The sequence below is a fragment of the Pseudoliparis swirei genome, chromosome 12, assembly GCF_029220125.1.
Source record: "Pseudoliparis swirei isolate HS2019 ecotype Mariana Trench chromosome 12, NWPU_hadal_v1, whole genome shotgun sequence".
In the NCBI taxonomy this organism is placed as follows: Eukaryota; Metazoa; Chordata; class Actinopteri; order Perciformes; family Liparidae; genus Pseudoliparis; species Pseudoliparis swirei.
In genome coordinates, this window is record NC_079399.1 from 17,541,542 (window position 1) to 17,559,129 (window position 17,588).

Sequence of the window (17,588 nt, forward strand, 5' to 3'; positions counted from 1 at the left end):
TTTGGTTGACAGTCCAGCTCAGCAGCCTCCACATCTCCACCCAAACAAACTCCACCCAGCCAGAGCAAAGTTGGCCACAAAAGTTGTGGAGGTCAAACACACGACCGACATCATGTTTTACCCTTTATTATCAAAAATTTTCTTCTAAACAGTGATCGTGGATTCACAAATCTCAATCTGGATGACTTCATATTCATCCATAAAACGTTTTCATTTGACTGAGCAAGAAAGTTAATCCGTTTAGTTTTAAAGATGTCAAACTATTCTCTAACATCAGGTGCAGTTGTGAAGGATCGGATAAACACAAAAGACTCGGATACAGAGCTCATGAAGGAAATCTGTCGAAAAAAGCATTTTAAAATTAAACTAGGCAGAACAGAGTACACTTTAATGTCTGTTGTTACTTATATAAAGTATTATGTTACACAACAGTAATCGCTGGCGTTCCTCACATCGTGTAACAGGAACATCTTTCCAGAGCCATGATTTGATGATTACACTCATTATTTTCAACGGGACATAATTCATTGTAAATCCTATTTCAGATCGATCTCAGTTTGTATTTGTAAACGATGGCGCCGATAACCACCAACGTTAATCACGGAGTTCCACAAGGTTCTGTGCTTGGACCAATTTTATTTACCTTATACATGCTTCCTTTGGGCAATATTATCAGGAAACACTCCATAAACTTTCATTGTTATGCAGATGACACTCAACTATATTTATCGATAAAACCAGAGGAGAGCAACCAACTCTGTAAAATTCAAGCATGTCTTAAAGACATAAAAACATGGATGACCTGCAACTTCTTGATGTTAAACTCAGACAAAACCGAAGTAATTTTAATCGGCCCTGAGCACCTCAGAGATCAATTATCTGGTGATGTGGATTCTGTAAACGGCATTGCCCTGGCATCCAACACCACTGTAAAGAATCTTGGCGTTATCTTTGATCGGGACTTGTCCTTTAACTCCCACGTAAAGCAAATCTCAAGGACTGCATTCTTTCATCTCGTAATATTTCAAAATCAGGCACATCTTGTCTCAAAAGATGCAGAAAAATTGGTTCAGCGTTCGTTACTTCGAGACTGGATTACTGCAACTCCTTATTAGCAGGCTGCTCTAATAAATCTCTTAGGTCCTCAGTTGATCCAGAATGCTGCAGCTCGTGTTCTCACTAAAACTAAGAAAAGAGATCACATCACTCCTGCACTAGCTGCTCTGCACTGGCTCCCAGTAAAATCAAGAATCACTTTTAAAATTCTTCTCTTAACCTACAAAGCCTTGATTGGTGATGCTCCATCATATCTTAAGGAGCTTGTCGTACCATATTGCCCCACTAGAGAGCTACGCTCACTAAATGCGGGACTACTTGTAGTTCCTAGAGTCTTAAAAAGTAGAATGGGAGCCAGAGCCTTTAGTTATCAAGCTCCTCTTTTATGGAACCAGCTTCCAATTTCAGTCCGGGAGGCAGACACAGTCACCTCGTTTAAGAGTAGACTTAAGACCTTCCTCTTTGACAGAGCTTATAGTTAGGGCTGAATCAGGTTTGCCCTGGTCCAGCCCCTTGATATGCTGCTATAGGCTTATAGCTGCCGGTGGACGTTTTAAGATGCACTGAGTACCTATCTCCTCATTTTTTCTCTCCTTAAGGCTGAATTTTCATCTCTCAATCACACGGTACTAACTCTGCTTTCTCCCGGAAGTCCTTTTGACTTTCGTCTCATGGGGTCATCGGACCCTATGAGGCAGCATAGATCCTATCTGCCTGATGGATCGTCTGGGTCGTAATTCCTGCTCATGACTACGCCACTGTCCTGTTGAGACTCCGCCCCCTCCTCCTCCCCACCGCCATCTGCCTGATGGATCGTGGAGGTCTCCATCGTGGAATATGCCTACTATGAACTATTCATACACTCTGTCATATTCATTGAATGTATTTTAACTCTAAATCTGTCCTTCTGTACACATTACATCTATTGCATCTGTCCATCCTAGGAGAGGGATCCTCCTCTGTTGCTCTCCTCCAGGTTTCTTCCCTTTTTTTCCCCCTGAAGGGTTATTTGGGAGTTTTTCCTGGTCCGTTGTGAGGTTTTGGGGCAGGGATGTCTATGTGTACAGATCGTAAAGCACTCCGAGACAAATTTGTAATTTGTGAAATTGGGCTATACAAATAAACTGAATTGAATTGAATTGAATTATTCTTCCAAACTCAAATCGCTTCATATTTTAGTCGAGGACGTTTAACGTCATCGACAAATACGAGCTTGGATCCAAGTGTCCAGGGTTAAAGGAGAAACACGTAGCTCTGAAGGACCAGAGGTGGTTATTGAACATGGTTCATCATTTGTTTTTGAAGGCTTTGATGACGTTTCATTGACATCCAGAAGTGTTTGTGCATATTTGTACCTGAAATAACTGAAAAAAACATCTTGGATGAGCACAAACATCTGGCGAATGGTTTCTCACCACAGAACATCTGCGTCATCTCTGGTGTAGTCAGTCTCCAGCTGTTACGACTTTGACCCGGTCATCAGGTCCATCACGCCTCATATATAATATATGTATATATATATATATACTGTATGTGTCAGAGGGGTTAACAAGATTATGTGTGCATTGTATGCGTCTTCATATAATCACCACTCTTCAACCTCATACACCTCAACACACAGCTCATCAAAAATGGATTCCAGCTTTCTCTGGAGTGGGGCTCCTCCCTCTGGAAGGAGGGTGGGGGGGGGGGGGTTGGTCAGCCATTCTCCGCTTGCTTTCCACCTTATAATAGCCCAAGTGAGAGAACACGTTCATTTGGTTGACAGTCCAGCTCAGCAGCCTCCACATCTCCACCCAAACAAACTCCACCCAGCCAGAGCAAAGTTGGCCACAAAAGTTGTGGAGGTCAAACACACGACCGACATCATGTTTTACCCTTTATTATCAAAAAATGTGCACTTTCTTTTTTTCTTCTAAACAGTGATCGTCAATGCACCGATGGATTCACAATATTGCTTTATAGAAGATATATATGGTACAGTAGAATGCAGATAAACAGAAAATAATGAAATATTTTGGAAAGGGCTTCTTGCCGTTAGCTCGATGACGAGTTCAATCTCAATCTGGATGCTGAAAATGAATCTCGCCCCCGATGAGCTGAGCACAAAGACTGGAAACGGTTCACAAGCTTCAGCCCGACTGCAACGTATGTTTCAGGAGACGTGAGCTTCACGTGTGGGAGCTGGTGGATGGATGGCTAGCTGTGCTAAGCTAACGGGCGGCTGACTTCATATTCATCGGTAACATGAAAACGTTTTCATTTGACTGAGCAAGAAAGTTAATCCGTTTAGTTTTAAAGATGTCAAACTATTCTCTAACATCAGGTGCAGTTGTGAAGGATCGTCATCACACCGTCCACTTGAGCGATAAACACAAAAGACTCGGATACAGAGCTCATGAAGGAAATCTGTCGAAAAAAAGCATTTTAAAATTAAACTCACACTTTTTTGTTTTCATGGTGACTTCTTGTACAATGCTCAATAAACGAATGTTGGAAATATTTTTTTTATTTGAATTTCAATAAGCAATAGCAGCGGAAAGGCAGAACAGAGTACACTTTAATGTCTGTTGTTACTTATATAAAGTATTGCGTTACACAACAAAGTAATCGCTGGCGTTCCTCACATCGTGCGGCCGTAACAGGAACATCTTTCCAGAGCCATGATTTGATGATTATTTTTTCCCACATTATTTTCAACGGGACATAATTCATTGCTACTTTTGCACAAACAGCTTCCTGTACATTAAGAAACACACAGACAGGTTGCTCTCCCTTTCCTGGAGAACGTTATTGGGAAATGGAGGAAAACAGAAGTTAAAAAAAGCAAACTAAGTTTGTCAATAAAAATACAGTCTTACAAATTGTAACAATAACAAAAGTTGCCTTTGCAACCACTGTGTGTGTGTGTGTGTGTGTGTGTGTGTGTGTGTGTGTGTGTGTGTGTGTGTGTGTGTGTGTGTGTGGCCACATGAATCACCGTTGCCAAATCCTATTTCCATAAATAACAAACGTTCACAGTGCAGGTTTGACTTTCCCGTGTGAACACACTTCCCTCGACCGTTATGAGTTACTGAGTCAGTTTTACACGTTGCAAACATCAGACGGAGTCAGTTAGACCAGAACGGTCCGCTTCACACACACAACCACTACAAATGAGTGTAAAATCATCATCATCATCATGATCAAGAAGACAGGCCGGACTTGCGATGATTGCTCACATCTTATTGGCCTTCCAGGTCAGGTAGGAGTTCCACGAAACAGCAACCAGCTGGACGGCGGCCAACCTGCAGCAGGGGGACATTCGATGTGTTTAATTAGACCGAATTCACCCGATCGATCCACCCAGAGTGGTCTGGGGCTTCTGAAGATGATTTATAGGAGTAAAAACGAGATGAACAATTGCAATGTTTAACTACATTTAGACAAATACGCACCTAGACAAATACGCACCAAGACTAAACACAAAATCTGAAGTGACCGTAGACGAAATTTAAAGAAAGTAAAGCTCCGAGCCAAATAAGACTTCTTCAGACGGCCAGTTGACCCAGTTTAGACCCTCAGGCTGTGTGTGTGTGTGTGTGTGTGTGTGTGTTAACGGAGCCACACACTGACCTGTATTGGAGTGGGATGAAGTAGAAATTGGCGATCTGGACCGCAGGCCACAGCTGAAACGTAAACAGATAAAACTCAATATAATGCACAATATGAGGTCGAGTGAAATATGAATATATTATTACTTTATAAGCCTATGTCTAAATAAATTGGCAACGTGTACGGGAAACACTAAAACTTACGTAGTAATTCGATATCAGGGCATCCGTGTAGTCCTGTGAACAATATTTGAGAAAAGAAGTTATTATATCATTAGTATCATCACTTTTAAACCAGGGGACATAAGGAAGAAAAGGTTAAAAGTTGCTCTTTGAATCTCCTCCTTGAATAAAAAGGGGAAAAGTTTAAGTTTAATGTATTATTAACACACTGAACTAAAGACGTTGCGTCTCTGTCCAGGGTTCCGAAATATTTAAAACCATATTTATTTAAACCTTTAAACCTGCAATATTTACTTAACAGCTAAATATATAGAATAGCCCACACATATACAGTAGATGAAGAAATTATAAAGTATTTAATAGCGGAAAAGTCCGTAAAAAATGCACTTTACAGCACTTCTTAGTTACTTAGTTTATTTCTAACAATACAGAAAGAAACAGTTATTATTATTGTTATTATTGCAGTGAAAATAATACAAACAAGTGTATTGAAATAAGTGAAAATGTGAGAAAGGTAGCTGAAGTTCTTTTGACTTTCCTAAATGATGAAACTGGGGTGGCGGGTGCAGATATTTGTGTGTGTGTGTCGTTAGTACACAAACAACGCCGGCGCACACACACGTTCTCTACGCCGTCTACCTCATAGGTCACCTCCACATATAAAAACAACAAGCGATGGTTTTTTTCAGGTTGATTAAATTGTTTTGCAAGGTTGGAACTGTTTTCTAATTATGGCCAAACAAGCTGCCCTGCCCCCGCAGGGGAAACGGCGTCCTCCGTCAGCGACGCGTCGCACACCGCTCCCCTCCCACGCGGTGGACGTCCTCGGCTCTTCCGGGGGTTTGTCAGATAACGATGGAAGGACACGCGGTGTCGCTCCAATTCATCGAAGGAAGTGACATTTTAATTTAACGTTTTTAAATGATTTCCTTTTTGCTGTAATCATTTTTACCTTCTTTCATTTCCTTCAACCACATATTCCAGACTGACTGACGGAAGCGTGGCAGCCAATCAGCGCCTACGGCCCCTCCCCCACCACCAACATTCACTCACATCCATACGACCGGGGTGAGGCTGCGGTGCATGTCTTTATGATGGTGGGGGAAACCGGAGTACCCGGAGGAAACCCACGCAGACACGAGGAGAACATGCAAACTCCACACAGAAAGGACCTGGAACCACCGGGACGACCGGGATTCGAACCCAGAGCCTTCTTTCTGTGAGGCGACAGTGATAACCACTCAGCCACCGTGCCGCACCGTAAGACTTCAGACGTTCAGCGTTTTAGCGAGCGGCTCCGTTCCCCGGGCGGCGGCGTCTTTGTGGCGAGCACGCTTGTCATTTATTTTCTGTCCCTTCTGACATTTACCAGCTCGGCCTTTCCGGTCCAACGCGCATCCTTTTGTAAATAATTGATGACGACCAGCAGCAGGCTGGGTAAGCAAGAGACGTACACACACACACACACCGTTGCTTCCTCCATCACAGGAAATAGTTTCTAATGACAATGCGCGGCGGTGTGGGAGGTCACACGCCGGGTGCTCTACCTGTTCCTCCAGAGAGAAAACTGATCTCCAGTCAGTTTGTGTCAACGCTCAGGTATAAACTGGGGGACACTAAACGAGTCAAATCAGAAACGAAGACATCACCACATCACATTTTCTCTGCGTCTCACTGGAATCTCAACGCCAGTGGGCCAGTTTACCCGCCCCGCCCCCCCCCCCACACACACACCCCAAAAAAAAACTCTTCGGATGTACACGATTTACGTGGATGACCTATTTTGATTTCAAAACGTCGAATATCGCCGAAAAGTGACAAGTTTGCAGTTATGCAGTCAACAAAGTGTCGGTGAGGATTCAAGCCACACACATTGTCTGAGTGTTTGTTTCACTAACGTGTTGTCGTGTTGATAAAGATATATTTTATTCCCACGGCTGCAATAGACACACACACACACACACACACACAACCCCGTGGCTGCGAGGACCAGAAGCTGCGACCCACGGAGGAAGTCACGCGATGCGGACGGACGCCTCACTCACCCTCTTGAGCTTGGTGACGTTCTCCTCCACCGTCAGTCCGTTCAGAGCACCGGAGATGCCGAGGAAAGCTCCCAGGAAGCACGGGGCGAAGCACAACTACGACGCACAAGTACGAAGAAAGAGTCGACTTCAAAGGAAAAGGGAACAAACTAAGAAAGAGAATCTACTGAAGCGGTAACTCTAAACTCTATTGATCAGTTATGCTCCATGGGAATGAGAGTCACAATGTTGTACATCCAGAATAAAAAACACTGTAATGTTAACTCAATCAAGTTTTGTGAAACCTGTACATGGTAATTTAAAAAAAAAATTTGAAAAGGACATTTTATTGAAGAGTCTGTAATTTGTGTAAACGATTCTTGTGACTCATCTCCCTCCTCATTAAGGAACATAAAGACTCAATGGTACATTTTAACAGTGGTGTTTCTTTTCTGGACGAGGGGTCGCCATGCTGCCCTTTCATTGGACGCTTGGGCAATGGGTTGTGGAAAGCAGTTTCGGCGTCAACCAATCGACTTGTGACTCCGTCACTTTGAGCTAATCGCTCGACAAAATCCAGACTGTTTGCTGTCCTCGTTCCTCATTGGAGGAACGAGCTCCCCACTGACATCAGGAAGTCTCTACGTCTTCCCCCGGAAACTAAAAACACATCTTTTTCGACGATACTTTGAATAAAAAACTATTAGCATTTCAGTGGCACTTACTCATGGCATTACTCATGGTATTACTATGGTATTTCTATGGTATTACTATGGTATTTCTATGGTATTACTATGGTATTTCTTATGGTATTTCTTATGGTATTTCTTATGTTACTTTTGTAGTTTGACTTTCTTGAAGAAATGTTCCTTTCTGGATTCTTGTTGTTCTGAGTTTGTACTCTTGGCTGATGCACTTATTGTAAATTGCTTTGGATAAAAGAGTCTGCTAAATGACACATAATAAAATGTTTCCGAATCCTTCTCCATCTGTTACTTTTTAGGATGGAAGCATGACAGCAAAAGTGTTAAAGCAGCTATGACAGGATTGACAGCTCCTTCCCGTCAGCGCGACAAAGAGACGTCTGTTTATCATTTAACTTGTGTCCCTGTGGTCCGGCCTCAGCCTCCCTGTTAGGCACAATCAATGAGCGGAAGACATGTGCCCCCACCCCCACATTACTGTGTATGGCGTGGAGGAGGGACCACTGAGCTAATACCCACTATGTTTCTTTGCTTTCTGAAACCACTTTAGTTATTACGCAACTCCTTAAACATCGAAATTCAATAACTTTCCATCCCCCCAATTTCAAGTCAAAGTCCAGACACTGAACACTGTTACCACATTGAGAACTCAAAGGGTTGTTTCTATTTCTTGGGAGTTTTTCCTGATCCGATGTGAGTTTCTGGGACAGGGATGTCGTATGTGTACAGATTGTTAAGCCCTCTGAGACAAATTTGTGATATTGGGCTATACAAAATAACCTGAATTGAATTGAATAACTGTCACAGAAGCTCACAGACGACGTTTAAAAAGTTTAAATTACATTTCTATTGTTACAAATAAATAAATCTATTTCATTTAAGGCCTTCAAACTCAAACCTCAGGGCCCCGTGTGAACAGCAACAAGTACTAGGAGAGGAGAAGGAGGCTTTTCTCACCTGGTCAACCAGCATTTTCTTCATGGCGACGCTTTTCGTTCCTCCAACCACCAGCCGGTCCAAAACTTTGTACCAGCTGCCGATCACCGGACCCTTTGATGTCAAACACACAGAAGACACCAGGATTAATGGATCCCCCTCTTTAGCTCTCACGTTTTTTTATTAATACATCGTTGTTTGGGAAACACTCGACTAAACCGTCATACTAAAGAAACCTGGGTGTTTTTTTTGGCCATCGCGTCGCTCCCTGAACTTTAGTTTCCGCATGCGGACTGCAGGCTCATTGAATTTAGGCCAACTGAACGTATGTTATTCATGTGAGGAAAAAAACGATACACGATTGGGTTATGAGACAGAATCCACACGAACAAACAAAACGTCCCTCGATGCGACACAAATCCTGTGCGAGATTTGAAGAGCCACCTGAAAGGCAAACGTCTATACGGCTCCCATCTATAATGCACGAGGGCGAGGCAGCCGATTGGTCCAACATACGACGATTATGTGAACATAAATAAACGTTGCTGACGTCGTGCTGTCGTCGAAATGAACAATGCAGCCGTCACGGGACTTGAAGCGAGTGAATTCACAAACATACAAAAGGCACGAGGAACCGCAGTGCAACACGGATGAGCATGTGAGCGTCACAAAACACATCGACTAGAGTGTAAAGAAGTAGGATGGGAGCCAGAGCCTTCAGTTATCACGCTCCTCTTTTATGGAACCAGCTTCCACCTTCAGTCCGGGAGGCAGAGACAGTCACCTCATTTAACCCTCTGTTACCTTTCGGGTCAATTTGACCCCATTCAATGTTTAATGTCGGTGTTCTTTGGGGTCAATTTGACCCCAGGCTGTTTTTCACTGTGTCAAACATATAAGAAATATCAACTTTTTTATATATTTAAAGGGCTATTTAGGTAGTCAACAAACAAACATAAAGTACCTCACACTTAAACTTGGGAAACAATATGAATTCTAATAATTTTCTGGAGGTTTTAAATAAATTGCTGGCGTCAAATTGACCCCGAGGGTAAAATATGTTAGAAAATGTGAAGGTAACAGGAGGGTTCAGAGTAGACTGAAGACTTTCCTCTTTGATAGTCTTATAGTTAGGGCTGAATCAGGTTCACCAGGTCCCGCCCCTTGAGATGCTGCTATAGGCTTATAGCTGCTGGGGGACGTTTTAGGATGCACTGAGCACCTCTCTGATCCGACGTGAGGCCCTGGGACAGGGATGTCTGTGTGTACAGATTGTAAAGCCCCGCAAGGAAAATTTGTAATTTGTGATATTGGGCGATACAAAATAAACTCAATTGTTAAATATTATTTATCTTCCCATTTATAGCTTTATATAGATTGGCTTTTTAATGTTCGACAAATAACCAAATAGCCACCTTTAAAATGAGATATTTATATATATATTTCTTTTTTTTATTATGAGATGCCCCATTCACACTTCTCGGGCGTGCAGATTAAATCTGCTGCATCATTTCATTTCAGCATTCAGAACACAAATCAACTGGCTGGAAGCTGGTTTTAGTTATTAAATAAATGAAAGGTGAGATAACATTTTTAAAAATCATTCTGTATTGCCACTGTGAGCTGGGAACTTAATTGTATTTGTCCTTGTTTAGAGAATTTGTGCACAAGAGTGTTACATCATGTATGCATGTGACAGAATAAAATTAATCAAATGATCACAAAAACTTGCCACAATTCCACGTTTGTATTTCTTTTATTCATGCGTCGTCACGTACAACGAGATTCATAGGACGCTTACCACAAAGAAGAAGCCAATGCTGATCATCTTGGCCGTGCGCGGCACGTTGTGATGAGCCAATCCTCTCCGCTCGATCAGCTGTTGGGAGATGACATCACCGACACCCACCAGAGACCCTGGAGGACAAACAGGGGACAGATGTCTGAGACGCTGGTGACCCAAGTGTTAATGGAGTTTTATATCTTTTAGATATTTTCTCTGCAGCTACAAGAGAATCGGTATCGAGGTCAAATCTTTTTTTAGAACAAAAATACAAACAGTCAAAAGAACTTTTTCACTTCAGTTACTGTGCAACAATTAAACAGACATAGAAAAATATGCGCTTAGATTGTTGAATATCACAAAAACAATATTACTTGCAATAAATTAACAGATGTCAAAGTGTACTCAGTTCTGCTGCTTTGAGAAAAGGCTCCAGCTGAAATACAACAAGTTGCTTGTTGAACAAATTCAATATTGAACCGAACACAAAAGGCACCAATAAAAAGTAAAAACTATTATTTTTAAAGGGTGGTTGCATTTTAAAGTTCAGTTTTCTACCAAAACTCTTTCAGCAGACTCAAAGAAAAACAAGAGGGCATATTTCCACTGTTTAACGCAGTAAAGTGTACACCACAGTGACGATAACATTTCTTTAAAGAGAAGAAAAAGAAAGAAATACTTGTATTGTCATATTACATATATGACATGTAGTCTCTGCATTTAACCCATCATTAGTTATTAAGGAGCAGTGGGCTGCAGTGATGCAACTGAGGGCTCATGGACAGTCCACTTATATACAATGGTGTGTGTGTGTGTGTGTGTGTTTATGCTCTCAAGTTATCGGTGGCACATTTGGCAACATCTGCATCAACCGGGCAGTGGTAGTTGACAATGAGTTACAAAACATACACAACACACAACATTGTGTGAAAACATGAATTAAATTCAGTACTAGTTGGTTTTGTCACGACAAATGACACTTTCACATTTCATGTGGTTATTTGACAAAACTGAAAATTGATGAGTGGAATTTAGAAGTCTCCTAAACTGCTTTAAGAATGAGATTTAATGGAGATGATTTTTTTCCTGACTCATTAAAGAGACAAAAAAGCTGCCGGCTACCAGCTGTAGTCCCCACGTACCGCCCTGAGACAGAGCCGGCCGAACGAGAGCTAACCGTTTCTTTAAAATGTCATGGGAGAACTAATAAAAGGCAGAATGGGCGACATGGTGGACAGAGACTGTCAATTGTTCATCTTTAAGAGCAGTAAACACTTTGTCACTTCGGACATCCGTCACTCAGCACCGCCAACACTTCGCTTTATGAGGATAAAAAAATAAAAATAGTTTATACTAAAACACCTCACCGACAAACAGGTTTTATTAAAGAAGTGTTATATAACAGTTCTATGATGAGGATGGACCCACAACACAGTACATTATTTTCCTCTGAGTGAGAAACAGAGGAGCATGAATTGGAAATTATGATGAAATGTACAAGTACCTCAAATTTGTACTCCAGTACAGTACTTGAGTAAAATTACATTACTTCTATAACAGTAACATGTAATCATTAAAAAGAACCTCCATCACCTCTGGTTGATGATGCGCTCCAGAGAAATGGTGAGCGTTGCCTCCATCTAGTGGTGATTAAACCACACTGCAATAAAACACTCAACGGTCCAGTTTCCAAACATGAACATTTAAACGTTTGCTCAGCTCTTTGAGACATAGTTACATTTTGGGGTAATAGCATGTTAGACTTTCATCAGATTAATAGATACACAACAGGTCCGACATGCATCCTGCACATAAACATGTTGCCCATCATGTCACTGACTTTTAGAGGAAAATAACTTCAAGAGTTGCTGTGATTTTTTTGGTAAAAAAAAGAAAGAAAAGATCGTGGGTCAAAAGATCCCATTTCTGAGCGTGTTCCCCACAAGCTGTTTGGGAAACTACTTGAACTATAAGCTTCCCTTTGCAAGCTGTTCACCAACAATAAAAATGGTCAATAAGTTCAAGGCCCTCTCTTTGTTAACTCTGAAACTGGAGCAAAGGTCCAGCAGTTAAAATGCAAATGCCCCTGATTCTGCAATCACTTATTTTCCTGTATCTCAGATCCAAAAGGGAGAAATAACATGTCTGCACCTCTTAATTGACCAGGATAACTTAGTGTGGAATATATAATGCATACAATGTATTTGCATCTACAGTAACTACATTTAGGCTCCTCAAGTTACTTGTAGCCTACTTATGTATTTATTAGGGCTGTCAATCGATTAAAAAAAATTAACTAATTAATCGCACATTTTGAAATTCATTAAGCTGTGTTTTCAAAGAGGCTCCTACCTATAAAGTGCCAGTGAGGTATTTAATATTGTGGATGATAAATTGTTTCTTCAGTGAAACATCCAGATTCGTAAAAAAAAGGAAGTATATTGAGACCCCATTGGTCCTGTCATCTTTAACACTGAACAGCAGCAGAACCAGTGGCCTTGGTAACTGACTGACATTCAAATGTGTTTAAATTCACCTTTTAAAGGCGTTTGCATATGACACATACCCCCATGTGTTATCCATCAAACATTACAGAACAATCTCATCTCTACAATGAGGCACAATTGTCCTCGCGCCGTGTTCTCTGTCTTCTGACTGACAGGCTGCTAAATGAGCCTCACCTGTGAGGTGGGAGGTCCTTGTGATTTACTGAGTGTTCATTGGTTGTTTTTTTCGCAAAATGTTGACAGACAAACGGATTGACAAATCACGGTGACGGTTTCGTGTGACGAGATCTTTCCGCGCCGCCCGACACGTCGCCCCTCTGTGTCTCTGTGGATCGGAGGGCGAGACGGGAGGAAGGAGCGGAGGAGGAAACCCGACTGATTCATCCACGAGTTTAAACTGATTTATGGTCCTTATTTTCGCAGAGAAATAATTGTTTTAAAAACGGAAACGGTGTCAAACCGTACTGCCGCGTTTTGAAATTCAGGGGAGTGAAAAAACTTCAACGAACACCGGAAGTAAACAAAGTTGCGTTAATTGCGTTAAAATATTTTAGTGCGTTAATGCGGCCAAATTAATCGCATAGATTAACGCGTTAACGCTGACAGCCCTAGTATTTATATTATCTTCTAGACCTCAGAGGAAAATATGAATTACTGACAAGGTAACAGAGAATCATTATAATCCATTTTTATGATATGTAGCATTACTTGTGGTACTAGTCTATCTGCAGCATACAAGGAGGAGTTGTTCGTACCAGCGGTCACTAACTGGACTGTCCAGGGGTATTTGGTCATCAAGACTTGGTAAGATCTCCACAGGCCTGCCATTCTCCCTCCTATGAAGAAGAAGAACAAATTAAAAATCACAAAAAGGGGATGCTGCAAAAACGTGATTTCCCCTGTAATCCGCCCACCGTAAGGCAAGCAGCTGTGACTCAAAACGAGCCGACCCCGCTAATAAACTCCGGGATATTGTCAATTACCGGCTTGACGATTCATTAAAGTAGTAAAAACTGCTCGCCAACAGACTCCACTGGATGAAAGGGCGAAAAAAAGGTCGTTTTTAATTAGGCTTTTGACCCATATGCTGTCAAATCCGAATTGAAGAGTACGTACGTAGCTTCAAATATTTAAATTACACCATTAAACAAGTTGTGATAGACATAAACAACAACGCAAATAACAAAGAACACTTTAAATTGTCGCATTTTCACACTCAGTTCGGCTTAATGTTAACGTCACATGTAATATTTAGCAGCAACTTTGGTGTCGCGTCTTAATTAACGTTGAGGGTGTTACGGTTTAAGAGGCGACCGTGTTAACTAGCGACTTTGAACCGAATGCGTCCGTTGTTGTCGTCGTTAGAGGCATCTGTTGAATATAGTAAGATAACACGTAGCTGCCCTCTTAAATACCAAATCGTTTAATTTGTATAATATATAGTTATGTTTATGAGACCAAATTAAACTAAGCGGCATTCACGAGGACAGCTATAACGTTACGTGTTCTCTATCCTATTTTTGGAACAGCAGTTGTACCCACGACAATGGACGCGTTCGGCTGAAAAGTCGCCAGTTAACACGGTCGCCTGTTAAACCGTTACACCTGCGTCAGGTTGCTACCTAGCTTAGTCTGCAACAACTTTTCAATAAATGAACTTTGCCATGTTATTAGTAGTGTCGTTAAATGTCGTGAAAGAACATGCCGGTTAAACAAACTGACCTGCGACTGCTCACAATCACAACTATCACCGCACGTAACAACCTCAACGTGAGTTAATACTCAGTCACGACATTACAGTAAACGTAGTTGTCAAAGGTGCACGTGAGCCCGGCTCCGCAGCGTGAGCTGCTGGTGATGTGTTCACGTGTCTTCATCAGCTCCGACTTTTGAGCTTTACTGTTAAAGGTGACACAAGTCATGCACATTCACTTAGTTGTACATTATATCAGGGATTTAAATTGGGAGGCTCTCCAATAATTTGTGTTGAGGCTGAATTTAAATAACTTTCTGCCAATTTTTTTAAATAATCAATAAAAAACGTATTGAAAATATCTCTGCTAGAATTTAAAAAAAATAGTTATATATTGTCATAATAATAATATATGAGATTTAGATGAAAGCATATTCCTTTACAAGCTCATAATAAGCACAACACATTTGCAGATAGTTTAGAATGGTCTTAAATTGACAATATAGAATAAAAACGTAACGGTAGTTATATTGCCACTTCATTAAGCTTCAATGTGAAAATATACTCTAGTTGTGTTCCTTTTAGCTCTGCCCTTGCTCCTAAATGTGTAGCATACAGTGTCAACACTATTATTTCCTATAATCCAAGAAGGCAGCATTTAGGCTGCAGTGTGTGTCACATCCGCTGTAAACAAAAATATATTGAAATATGCTGCCCTCTTGTGGTAAACCCCGGTACAGGACACGCATAAATAAATACATAGTTGTTTTAAATTCACATTCATACATATTATTCTGTACAAAAATGATTGGAAATATTCTCCACATAGATCACAACTAAAAATATATATATAAATCCTGCAGCTTGTTACATATTCATGAAGCTTTATTTAAAAGTGGAATGAACGTCAAAAGGAGTTGAATCCTGATGGCCCGTTTCACGGCTGCAGCAGGCCTGGTGAGGACGTTGACGGGTCCAACAGCTCGGCAGCGGGCGGATTCTGAGATGGGTGGATGGGGGGGACGGGCTGTGAGGTAAGTCTCTCAAATATGAATATATTAATACTTAACAGGAGACTTTTCCCAAGATGGCGTTGACATACCTGGTCAATTTGGACTCGCTCGCTTGTGGTCTCGGGCTCAGGATCAACGGGTCTGTCGATACTCGCTGGACTCACAGACGGACTCACACGGAGGGAGACGCCCGAGGACTCATCGGAGCCGGGGCCTTGGGTTGTTGGCTCCTCACCAGACATGAACCACTTGCATGAGGGCTCTGGGTGGTGGGTCGACCAAGGCCTCTTCTTGCCCCGTGGAGCGGGGGAGGCTGCAGCAGTGAGCAGCTGCTGATACCTGTAGAGAACAAGGAAAATTGTGTTTTTGTTTTGTTTTAACGTGGGCCTAGTTTATGCAATTCTTCTTGGATTACATTTTCCCACAAGTACCGGGCATGTTGTCATCGTATTAGGTCATTTTTCTCTGATCAAACCTTATTATAAGTATCTTTGTGTAGCGATACAAAGATCTTCATCATATGAACTTTAAAAGACAAAACCTCTGCTGACGCTCTTGAGGGCTAAGTGACTCCTGTGATGAGTCGGCGTTACTAAGTTACTAAATTCTGTGTTAATTTAGAAACTCACCACATGCTGTAAACTTAAACAAAGTTGACGTTTGGGTACACTTGGCAGATTCTGGCCACCAGGATGGCCCATGACACACCTCCCAAGAAGCCCAGCTTGTTGGAGTAAATGTTTCGACCTGAAGACAAATACGAGAGTGAGAAAGAACGACCCGGTGCACAATATGACCAAACGTTAACAACAGCCTGCTCTAAATGTATTAAATGTTGTATTTGCGTCTTTTATTCAGCATTATAGCGGCTTCTTACTACTGTTGCTGACATTTCAATTGTCGCTAATAAAACATGTATAATAGGGGGAAAGGAATAGTATCATAAAAACCGACTAGCAAGCTGAACCAGTCGAGTGTGTGTGTAACTCATGTTTGACCCACAGCTTGATGGCTCTCAAAGCCAGTCTGAAGTTGTGGATGCTCGGCACGGACCTCAGGATCGCTGCGGTGACTCCGTAGCCTACAAACGTCACAATGAGGAAACTAGAACGGGCACTCGCTAGAGCGCATACCTTCGCATATCACAAGATTGGGCATTGAATTATGAACATTTTGGCATTAGTTGCATGCCAATTGGATATAAATTGACCGCGCTATGGTAAAAAGAAAATGTTGACCTTTTCATGACCTTGACCTTTGACCCGATGGAAACAGATCTGACGGGAACGCTGCACAGTAAGGCGTTCACTTTCTTTTCCTCTTACCTCAATTCCATCATATGACATTTTGATGAAGGGGACCAATGCCTGTTGAATGGCCTAAAGACAACAATATTATCAGTCACATGGAATGTGGAATTAAATAATCAATAAATAAACAGCAATAGCGATACATCAGATTATGAACGAATCCATATGTGTTGGATCTCTTTCTGAGCTTCTCAAAGAAAGAGGTGAAGAAGTCTTTTCTCTGGACGAATCCGGTGCCAACGCAAAGGGCGTCGATATCAGTGCCTGTAATAACAACACGGACTCAAATGAGGGAATCTAAAATGCTCCGAGCCGCCATGTTCCCTGTGTACAACTTCACATGCTCTCACAGTTGAGGAAAGAAACTGGTGACTTTACCTTCCGAATGGTAAAAACTTGACTAACTTGTTCTGTCACATAATAAAGTAATTTCTAAAACAACGCAAAAAATTAAAATTATAAAAGGTATCATTAATGCAAAAACATGTGTCCGGTCATATGTGAAATTCCTTGCTCAACAACAATACAGAAAAATATAGATGGTCTTACCAGATCTTCACATATGTCTATGACTCAAAGCAAAACAATACAGATGCATCCAAACAATTAGACTTTTATTTCCAAGCAGCTGATTAGAAAGTGGACTTGGAAAGTCTATATAATTTGTTGTATTCAGTTTGTAGTGGCACTCCGTCTAGTTCTGGTTCTTCTGTACCACACTTTTGAGATCAGTCTTTAAAGCTATTAATTGACACGCGAGTGACAAGTAGTTTCATACAAAATTAT

The 17,588-nt window shown here is 41.5% G+C and overlaps 1 protein-coding gene across 3 annotated transcripts; it reads right to left on the reverse strand.

Moving 5' to 3' along the window:
• Positions 1 to 3,547: 3,547 nt before the first annotated feature.
• On the reverse strand, positions 3,548 to 14,612 carry mpv17 (mitochondrial inner membrane protein MPV17). 3 transcript variants are annotated; one of them, XM_056428551.1, is made up of 10 exons: positions 14,509 to 14,612; positions 13,770 to 13,819; positions 13,542 to 13,622; positions 10,298 to 10,413; positions 8,518 to 8,610; positions 6,878 to 6,973; positions 4,854 to 4,886; positions 4,672 to 4,724; positions 4,278 to 4,343; positions 3,548 to 3,836 (listed from the first exon to the last, which is right to left on the reverse strand). In XM_056428551.1, exons 2-10 carry the CDS (start codon positions 13,783 to 13,785, stop codon positions 3,803 to 3,805), a joined length of 588 nt encoding a protein of 195 aa, XP_056284526.1. In that variant the 5' UTR covers positions 13,786 to 13,819; positions 14,509 to 14,612; the 3' UTR covers positions 3,548 to 3,802. The 3 variants fall into 3 exon arrangements, with proteins under 3 accessions (XP_056284526.1, XP_056284527.1, XP_056284528.1); XM_056428552.1 differs by lacking the exon at positions 13,770 to 13,819; XM_056428553.1 differs by having other exon boundaries at positions 3,548 to 4,343.
• Between the last annotated feature and the right edge of the window lie 2,976 nt (positions 14,613 to 17,588).